Raw genomic sequence first — 10,856 nt, forward strand, 5'->3', positions numbered from 1 at the left:
TCCAGTTTCTAAGAGCTAAAATTATTTTGAATGTCTTGAGAATTACCAATAAGATGCAGATCTCGACCAGTGATAACCCGGAAGCTTGCGTGTATGACGGGCGTGTTTCATGTAAGCAAATTTTCATCAAATAATTCAAGCCGAAGCAATATTTTTGTAAAACATGGGATGACCGCGGAGTAGAAATGGTGAAAACTGTCTTGTCTATAATTCTGGATAAATATATTTATGAAACATGAATACTTGAATTAACACCTATTTTCGTCCCGACAACAGGAATATCCTCAAGTCGGGTCAAACTGCTCCATATTCGAGTTAAAAATCAGTTTTTTCTTGACTGAACGACCTGTTGAATAAAATTTAGAAATGATATTTGTAAGAGTTTTAATAGTTAATTACAACGATTATTTTAAAATGATAACTTTTGAATTTATGATTTTTTATAATAATTTTTTATGTTAAAACTCGATAGTTATACGATTATTCAAAATTTAAAAAGTACAGATAAGAATTAATAAATATATTTGTAATTTTAAAATTTTGGAGGGATTGTGTATGATAAATAGAGATCAGAATTCTCAAAAAAAAAATATTGAAATTCATTTTTATTCTTATTTTTATTAAACGAAAATTGGAATAAGATACTTCTGTAATTTGAGATGGATATTGATATTTTAAATATTATATCATGATCGCTTTATTATATAGGATAGTACAAAAGTATCCCTTTACTTTATGAGCTTGTAAATTTAAATATTATAGTATAATATCTTGAAATGAGTATTAGAGAAAATGTGTCTCATTCGAATTAACTTGTACAAGTTAATAATATCTGAACGTGATCACCTTGTCATGTCTCAAAGTTTCACTTTAGACTTTACTGACAAGTTTCTGCAAAATTGTGAAAGAAAAGTGAAAAATCATGTTTTTTTAGAGGTTACAAACACAATAATTCCAGCTAAATTATGATTATGTTGCTCATAAGTTCACTTACATCCGGTTCTCAATTAGAATACAGTAGTTCACCAACAAACATCCTCTCAAGTAATGTCAATGGAGGGGACTGACAAATCCCAAAATAATGGTGTCAAACTCACAGAGAGTTTGAGCTAACCAACGCAATTCCTTCAATCTTGACAGCATGAACACAAACTTGATGTAATTTGAATTGGGGTGGGGAGGGGTGTTGGGGTGGAGGGGGGTGGCTGACATAACCACGGTTCAACAAGTAATTCCTCGTCCGATTATTTGGCAGTTGAAAAAAGTTGACCTCATGAACACCAAGTTTAGCTACAAAGACTCTCTCAATAGCTTCCTTCAGTTTTCTTCCCAGTGCATATGCTAGAGGAGGTGGAACAGCATTCCCAACCTGCCTGTGCTTGTGAAGAACAGCGCCAGAAAATTTATACTTGTCGGGAAAACCCTACATAAACAAGTTCAATTTGGTTTTAGGAAACAATAACCATATTCATCACTATCTAGAAAATAAAATATCACATGTTCTACCAGGAAGTGATTTGACTTTTAAAGGAGCAGGCAATAATTAGCATATGGAAATATGCATGATACATTTAGATCCATTTGCTAGTTTAAGCCCTCAAGCCTTAGGTCTCCCCAAGTATAATAGGATCAACAGATAAGCCGTAATATAATATCGAATAAATACTGATTATCTGATACAGATGGTTTTTTCATATATAAATTTGGTGCATTCATTTCTATAAATGAGATTGAGCCAACATCAAATAAAGTGGTAAAAACCACTAACCTGAGAACGCGAGAATTCACGAACAGTGACAATCCTATCTTGCTCAGGATGAAAACGCATTCCCACTTTACCCATTGGCTGAGGGTCTGTTATGGAAGTTGGAAAGTTTCCCTCCCAATCCAACCTTCCAAAAAGACCCTTCCACTGATTGTGCCTCTTGGCTGTATTTGGTAAGCACCAAGGTATCAGATCAACAACTTGGCCAGTGGATAATTTGACCTGTAAGGCAATGAAAGACAAGTAAAACTACCAGATAAAATACTTGAACAGAAAGTAGGAGATTTAAAATCCAATCCAACCCCACTTAGTTATGATGTTACCTTTTCATCTGGAAGATCACGCCAATCTGCACCAGGACGCCTGGGAATCCTTTGACACCTAATTAGGTTGAGCTCATTCATCTCTTTCGTGATGTGATCATTTAATACCTCCATGTTTCCACGAATTTTCTTCTGGAACCATGATATAGGACCACTTTGATACTGCATTTCAGGCATGAGAAAATCTAATTAGTTAATTGAGTTCAAGTTGTTATATATGATCTATAGAATATCCGACCAATACTATTACATCAAACAGCCTTTTCTGTTCTGGATGGTTCCCAACTTCAGTACCTCAATGCCTGTGTTAGATGCACCATTGCCCACTTGCGGGAGATCTCCAATTGTATCTCTGACAGTAAGAGAACGAAGCGGGGCTCCTCTTGCGGTACTCCTAACAGCAGAGTAACACAAATTTCCTGACAATGAGATTTTCAATTCTGGTGCCGCAAAGACATGCATTGGCTCTGGCCACTCAGGAAGCATCTCTTCAGGAGAGGCTGCCCATATGAAGGCTCTCTTCCTCGACTGAGGTACTCCGAACGCACCAGCTTCAAGGATACCAAATCTCACCTATCCATGACCATAAGCAACAAATACACACAAATACTTCAGCAGATATGATCAATCAAGAACCTCATACTCCTGATAAAAGCACCAGCATGTACCTGATATCCCATCTCAAGAAGGGAAGCTAAAGTTAAGCGGAATGTCTGTCCTTGGTTGAAAGTCACAAAATTCCGCACATTCTCCAAAAGGAAAAACTTTGGTCGATAGTAGTCAGCGAAAGATAAAAAGGCTAAAATCATTTCACATTGAACTTTACTCCAGGTACTGTGATTGAATCTATTCATTCCTGAAAAACCCTACAGTAGAAATTATGTTCACTTTTAGCAACATGGTTAATTCATTTAGTTTGAAAATTCTGAGAGTGGTTTGTTTAGACAACAATGAAAAGAGTAGATTGTTTAACCAACCTGGCAAGGAGGTCCTCCATTAATAAATTCAACTTGCCCTGGCATTGGGAGATTATCAAAATCCTTCTGGTTCAATGATGAAGCCAATTCAGTGGCCTCAGGGGTTGAAATGCAGTCGTCTGCATCACCACATTTCTGCATCACAGCCCTGCATATAAAACGGTTTCAGTAAATATCATATATGTTCTGTTGATGGCATGTCTGAGATAAATTTGTGCACATGCATCTGTATATGTGTGTATGTGTGAGAGAGCAAAACTAATCTTCTAAAAGAAATACCTCAAAATTACATTACAATTGTTAACAAACACTGAAGCCTCGGGATGATTCAGTTTAAATGCATCTCCAGCAGCTTCATCATACTCAATAGCCCATTTAGTAAACGAGACACCTGAAAAATCAGAAGCATCAGAACCCAAATGACAGGCTTCTACATGCAAAGAACTCTAAACTTGAAAACATTTAAAAAATAAAAAGCAAGTGAAAGTTGTGCCTGATTTTTGCAATCCCTCAGACAAGCCACCACAGCCAGCAAATATATCTAATGAAATCAAGTGGTTCCCCTGAGATTCTTCTTTTAGTATACCAACTTCTAAGTCATCCTCTCCTTCCTTGGATTTTCCTTTCTTTCTGTACGTATCGTCACTTGGCGTCCCAGATGAATATCTTATTTTAATATGAGATGGCAACTGCACGTGACCAGGATTGGAACATTTATTAAAAAGCATAGATAAGGAGGTGGCATACATTGCCTAACTTTATTGCATCCAACAATTTTGAAGAAATGTAACTGGAAAAGGAGCAAAATATTTACTTGCTTGATTGATCCGTTGGAGGGATCATACAGATATTCACAAAAGAAAGCATGGTCAAAGGTGCAAGGGACATCTTGAAGTTGAATGTCTTTCCTTTTCCTGATCTCACATTTACCTTCAATCATATCAACCGGTACGGTGAGCATTTCCTCACTGTAGAAGAGCTGAGAAACGCTCCAGAAAAAAATGATTTCAAAAAACATTATAAGATTAAAAAAAATCAATATAGATAAACTTACACATTAGGATGTGAATCTTAATTCCAGTATAATTACGATAAACGATTTAAGCAATTAAGAATGATTTTAGCATAAAATATGTTGATTTTCAATGTGGTATGCAAGCTATTACCTCTCGAACATCTGAAGAGTAAGCCTTCGCCACCGATATGTCCTCTGGTCTGTAAAACCTTCTAACTTTGACCTGAACTGAATTGGCATCATGCCGCTCAGACTTTTTAAGATTGCAAATTTCAAGCAGCTGGCAAATAACATAGGCCTTTAACCCAACATTTCTTCCACTCTTGAAACTCTCACTTTCCATTTCTGCTGAAAAGTAACTAGGACTCACATAGACATAATCAAGAACTGAGTATTTATTTCCTCGGTACATAAAGTCATTCATAGAATCATGCAGGATAAACTTCTCATTATCAATGGCAGCTTCCTTTGATTTGCATGCTTGACAGGAACCAGACCCCAGCCCCATCGATTTATAGGGAAGAGCAAAGAAGGCACCCCTCTTGGGTGAATACAAACTTTTGCAGTAATATTCAGTTGGCAACCCCATCTTCTTCCTTTCTTCTGCTCGCGCCCTATTCATTTTTTCAGTGTTGGCATTTGCTTTTCTATGCTGATAACCCCATGGCATTGATCCGATGTTCACAAGTAAGCTCTGTTTGACTTCTTCTAGTTGAAAGTTTATACAGTCATCCGTCAAAAATAGCTCCCTTTCATTTGCTGTGTTTCCAAGGACAGTTTCACAGCCTTGTTGCATCAATCTCCCATGAAACATTTTATCTCCATCAATTTTTTCAAACATGTACTCGACCAAACAGATGGCCAGATCATTGCCCAGTTCATCAACTTGGACAGTCCCACCAACTTCAATTTCATATCCATGGACTGTGGCCCTTTTATATAAAGCCTCACCAGATGGTAATTTACCCACTGATTTCCCATCCCACTTTACAACCTTGCTACCCAAACAAGACTTGGTTTGCCGTCGTGGTGAACCATGTATCTCACTCTTGTCTGTAACTGCCAATTTCTCCTCAGGAGCATCATCCTCTTCATTTTCCTCTTGCTCTTCAATCTCATCATCCTCTTTTACTTCACTGAGGATTCCTTCATTTGATTCCTCTGGTAAGTGATTTGAATAATAAGCACCCCAGAGTCTATTGATTAGCCTGGTTGTTGTTGCCTGCATAGGCTTTCTTTTGGACATGACAGGCTCAATTGCAGATCTGGGATTTAAGTTTTGTCCATTCCTAAACACAACCTTCTTCTTGCTGACTAGCCATTTCCGATGGTGTCTCTCTTCCATCTTCTTGATGAGGCCAATAACAAATGAGCACTTCTTTATATCCTTGTCAGGAAATTCTAAAAAGTGCTGCAGAATAATCTGACCATGCACAACCACATATCTTTCCACCAATTCCTTATTAGATGATATAAAGGCAAGATGACCTTTGGGGAAACCTGAAACTCTCTTCATAACGTCATTAAAAGGAAGCCTTGCCAGCCTAATCTCATCTTTTAGCATAGCAAGGATGCTAATTGCAACCCTAACTGTTTTCAAGACCCGCTCGTACCAAGCAGCATATTGTTTTGAGGGCTTTCCAAGCCTGTACCTGAAGAGTTGAAGGAAGATGACAGTTATGAGTGAAGAAGCCTCACGACTTTCAAATTTGAATTAAACTAGGAAATACACACAACTTGTTGGACAACAACAAGAAATCAGAACATTTTTTGAACTTAGCCTGATCTTAAAATTTGCCACGTCAAAAACAACAGTATAGCCGATGCTTTCTCTAAAATGCATCCACTACAGGTTTTATTAATTTATTTACAGTACTAATACCTTTGAGAATTATTTCGAGTCATATCAACCATTAAAAATCTAGCACTACGCTGAAAATTTTCAGAGCACTCTAACCAAACTCCAATGAAAACAAAAGTGCTTAGTGTTTCAGTTCAAGTATTATGATGTAAAGTTAACAGATGCATGCCAGTGTTTTTGCAGTCACAATGGTACATTCACAAGAGTTATGGATGGTTGGACGGGGAGGGTTGTGGGAGAGAGAGATCATACCAGGACATATCAGTCCGTATAAAAATAGAGACCATCGCAGATCCAAACTCGATTACCCAGTCCTTAATCTCGCTCAAGAAAATCGGTATCCCTCCTATTTCAGAATCCCCGGAACCACTAGAAGAATAAGCGCATTCGCCATCCAAATTGTAACCAGATCCATCATCAACAGTCATTACTCCTGAGCCAAATATGTTCACATCAACTTCAGAGCACGGTTTCATTGGTAGGAGCTCTAATGGAACCAGTCTAGCATCTGAATTGTACAAAGCCCAGTTGTGGAGCCTGTTTTTTGGTAAGTCAGTCTATATCATATACACCAGCACCACTATCAAAAATTATATACTCATCGGTTTCTTCACCACATGCCTTATAATAGGCAGGTAAAGGATAGTCATGGGCAATTTCATCCTCATTGATCTTAATGTAGTATTGGCTAGATAGGGAGGTAGAACCCTTGCTTTTCTTCTGCTTCATTGAGCACCAGACCTCTTGATCCTGGTATAACCTGGCCATTTTGGAATCTTCAGTTTCTTCCGATGGGCAAGATATAGTAGATAAGCTCTTGTTGTTTCCATCTCCATATTTTGGACCAATCCTAAGACTCCCAGGCAATGAGCCAGGCTGAGCTTGGACAAGATCAACTACTTGCTACATTCATCCTTTAAGGCAGACAGGACAGGGAGCTCAACAAATAGATGATCAATCCTTTCTGATGACTGATCCAAACCTATAAGTTGGTTGTAGATGAAGTCTCCCTGCGAAACAATGAAATCCCTTACAGATAGACCACCACGGAAGCATTTCATCCCACTCATTGCACGCACAACCCCAGCAAGCAATTCATGAAGGCTTACATTGGGATCACCTCCTGAAGATTTTGACAATTTCTTGTAAACCTCAACACAGGCAATAGCCTTGGCATAGAAATGGTCATAGAACTTCTTGAAGTTTCCAGACGGTTTAAGACAATCATAATCAGCTATCTTTGTGGAGACCCATATCACTGGCAACCCATCTTCATAACCAGATATACACCATTCTTCAATGCGCCCAAAGCCATCACATCTTATTCCCTTTCCTTTTTCTTTATCAATGACTTCATCAAGCGGTAAAATGAGACCAGAGATAAAAATATCATCAACTTCTGACATTTCAAATGGCTGGGGTACCCCATCTGAATTATGAAAGATGAAATCCGTGAGCCGCCTACATGGCCGGCCATTTTCTTGTCCAGCAGGAAGACGTACTGCCAAAAACTCATATTCCGCACTAATATCTTTTTTTGTTTCAATCATGGAGTCTTTTTCTGCTATGATAAGCAATTTCTCCTTGAAATCTGAACAAGCAGCAGATCGCTTTGGCATTTTACGCAAAACAATAGAATCCTCATTGGCTTGTGAGGCAAGCCTCTTTCTTTGTTTTTACTCCATTGCCACTTTTACTGTATCTGAAGAATAGACATTGTTAGTGTTCTTTTTATGTGAACAATATCAAGATCAATTACAAAAAAAATTAGGTACAAGTAATAAAAAAATGTATAATTCATGAAATAATTCAACGACTTAGCTGTAAATGAACAGAATAGAAAGTTGGAATCAGAATCAATCTAGATTTGAAACTTGAAAGCATCAAATGGGTTTGAATGAAATAAATGCAGTAAACAAATCGATATTGCTTTCTTGTTAATGCTTAAATCTAAGGCTACTTGAGGTACAACAGATAAATGAGATATCTCTGGACCGGTAAAAATAGAGCCGGTCCGTAAATTGGAAATATGAATAACATTTATGGGAATAAAAAAGTTAAAAACCAATCAACTACTTGCATTCATACTAAAATAATCAACTTTATGTAAAGATTTAATTCTTAAGGTTTTGAGCTTACTTGAAGACGACTTTCTACTAGATTGTGAATTTTTGGGGCGTTGAATTCGTTTGCTAGCATCAGACTGATTCTCGTGCCTTCCTTTTTTATTATGCTTGGCCATTGCTACACAAATACAACACTAAACATATTTATCAAAAGCCCAATGCTGCAACTCAGGATTCTAAGAATTTGATACGTTCAAATTGTTCACTTAAAGCATCCCAATAACAATGCAACAAAATATTGGTTTACATATCAAACACCTAAACAAACTATTTGAACAAGATAAAAAAAACAAAAAGTTGCTTTCACTGGTCATGATGAAGGTGCACGGGAATACCTTATCACTGTGTGTAAACCAATTATTGTATTCCCAGAGAAAATAACCACAAATAAAATGTGCTTCGACTATATCTTCTATCTTTTATACCGGTTCTGTGATTCATAAAATTTAAGCTTGTCATGATACATCCCACTAAACCTTGTAAAATGCAAAATTTAGGAATATATCCTCTCACACTTGTATCTGGAATCACACTTGTATCTGGAATCTACCAAATTTTGGCGAGTTTATCAGACTTTACCGCATAATTATGCTGATTTTGACAACCTCAACTTTGGTAACTGTTCATGAATCTTGATTAACAAAATGATACAGCATTAGTTCACTAAAGCAATTCTGACAGAGTAAAAAATCTGATACGCGTTTAAAACCCAATAACTATGGTAAATCACTAAATTAACCACAGAAATCCCAACGGAGTTGTTATAGATTTTTATAGATTCTTGTAAACTCATGTTGCAAGATTTTTACAGATGTTTGTAAACTTTTTAGGACCAAGAAAAACAAAAAACGGTGATGAGAAACACCTCGAATAATCCTTTCACTTGTTTTCTTTATTTGGATTGAATCTGAACAAGACTTACCCTACTGTAGTTCCCTAAATTTTTAGGTTATTGCGTTTGATATTTTCGACTAAATAAAGTAAGTAAACATGCCAAAAAATTGAATGTTCTTATCTGTAGAACATGGGTAAAAATGAAGTTTCTAGTTTTGATATTTTGAGATGATATATGATAGAGTTGCATGTATTATGTATTTTGGAAGACATAATATATTGATAGACGTATTGATTTTTAATAACTACAAATTTATACATCTTTTCAGAGAGTTTACCAATTTTCTGATTTTTTAAATTCGCACCCCGACCGTTATATTGGAACTGGAATGGTAGTCTCCACACTGAAACTATTAAATTCGCTCCATGACCTTTCCAGTAAACCATGATTCCCATGGATTTCGCACATCGGTTTATATGCCATGAATGATTGACAAAGCAGCAGTGATTAAAAGAAAGCAAAGAATAATAGATACATAGATAGATAGAGGAGATTAATGGCGTTATTGGAGCACTGCCCGATAGTTAAAAAAAATAGATTTGGTAAAGTAGAGCCCTCATTCAACCATCACACTCCGAAAAAATGCAAGCTTCAGGTATCAAGGTAACGCAGAATCATTCAAAACGTGATAAATTGAAATCTTCAATGGATTTTTTCAAATCAAAAGCTGAAATCATTAAACCCAAAAAGAATTAAAACAAAATCAACAAACATTAAATGCCCAAAATCTTACCGCGCCTCAGACCTCCTTCTATAGCTTGCTATACTGATTCAACTCCACGAGTAAAATGGTCTCTAATCAAACAATTGAAGCCAAAATGCACCAATTTTTCGTCAAAACAATTGGAACAAAATCATGTTCCTGAGCGGCGTTAGACGATGGAAATTAAATTAGAAAAACAGGAAAAGATGTAGGCTGGCAAAGAGATGACAGGAGCAAAACCTGTTCCATAAGAAAATTTTAATTTTTCATGGCCTTTTTTAGGGCTTTTGCGTCGGAATTTTGAAAAATTTAGGCACTTCGGAGGAGCGCCAAATATTAAAACGGCATCTTCCGCGGAATTTCCCCGAATTTATCATGATTTATTTGTAATATATATTTACTACAATGGATATACTTGATTTAATAGTCAGTTATAACGATATTATCTTTATTTGGATAACATTAATATCAGATTATATTACTTATACTTGAATCGGGATATTTTTTTAAGCTACGTTTTGTTGGAAGGATATGATAAACTAATGATTAGTATGTAAATGATAAAGAAAATGATTGTGGTAGGATTGTAATATATGGTGTAAAATAATATTATGTTTGGTAAGATTTTTAAGTGTAGGATAATTTTGAATTTTTTGATGAAATGACGAAATTGTCCTTCCCCTTCGCGGCGACGGCACAGTGCGGCGACGACCGGCCGGCGGGGGGCTGCGACCGGAAACGGCCGGCACCGGAAATGGTCGGCGCCGACGGTCGGTGGCGGGAAGTGGTGGTGAGTTTGAATTTAGGAGAAGGGTAAAATTGAAAAAATAGGATGGATTAAAAGTAGGATAAATAATCCTAAGGGGGTGAGGAGGTATTATTTTAACCTACCTAATATAATCTAATCATTCATAGGAGGGATAAGGTAAGTTAAATAATCACGCGTACCAAACGAGAGATAAGGTGTGTTAAATAATATAAACCCACCTTATCCCCAAACCAAACTCCCCCTTAATATACACATTGTGATATGTTTTCCATCAAATAAGTTTTTTGATTTGCCTCGTAAATATAAAATAAATTATCAATTACATGTAAACAATTTTTATTTTTTATTATAATTTATTTAGGGGAATTTGTTTTAGAATTTAATTATTTCGTATATTTAAAATCTTAAATTTTATTTTTGGT

The 10,856-nt window shown here is 36.4% G+C and overlaps 1 protein-coding gene across 1 annotated transcript; it reads right to left on the reverse strand.

Moving 5' to 3' along the window:
- Nucleotides 1-906: 906 nt before the first annotated feature.
- Nucleotides 907-9,992, reverse strand: LOC140841570 (DNA (cytosine-5)-methyltransferase 1B-like). Its single transcript, XM_073209091.1, is given in 15 exon segments — nt 907-1,423; nt 1,769-1,987; nt 2,089-2,250; nt 2,383-2,661; nt 2,757-2,954; nt 3,066-3,213; nt 3,345-3,456; nt 3,559-3,754; nt 3,880-4,044; nt 4,232-5,732; nt 6,194-6,495; nt 6,497-6,840; nt 6,843-7,643; nt 8,081-8,185; nt 9,696-9,992. Coding segments are annotated over 14 exon segments (4,860 nt in total). The 5' UTR covers nt 8,184-8,185; nt 9,696-9,992; the 3' UTR covers nt 907-1,093.
- Between the last annotated feature and the right edge of the window lie 864 nt (nt 9,993-10,856).

The sequence above is a fragment of the Primulina eburnea genome, chromosome 9 (genome assembly GCF_022965805.1).
Source record: "Primulina eburnea isolate SZY01 chromosome 9, ASM2296580v1, whole genome shotgun sequence".
Classification (NCBI taxonomy): domain Eukaryota; kingdom Viridiplantae; phylum Streptophyta; class Magnoliopsida; order Lamiales; family Gesneriaceae; genus Primulina; species Primulina eburnea.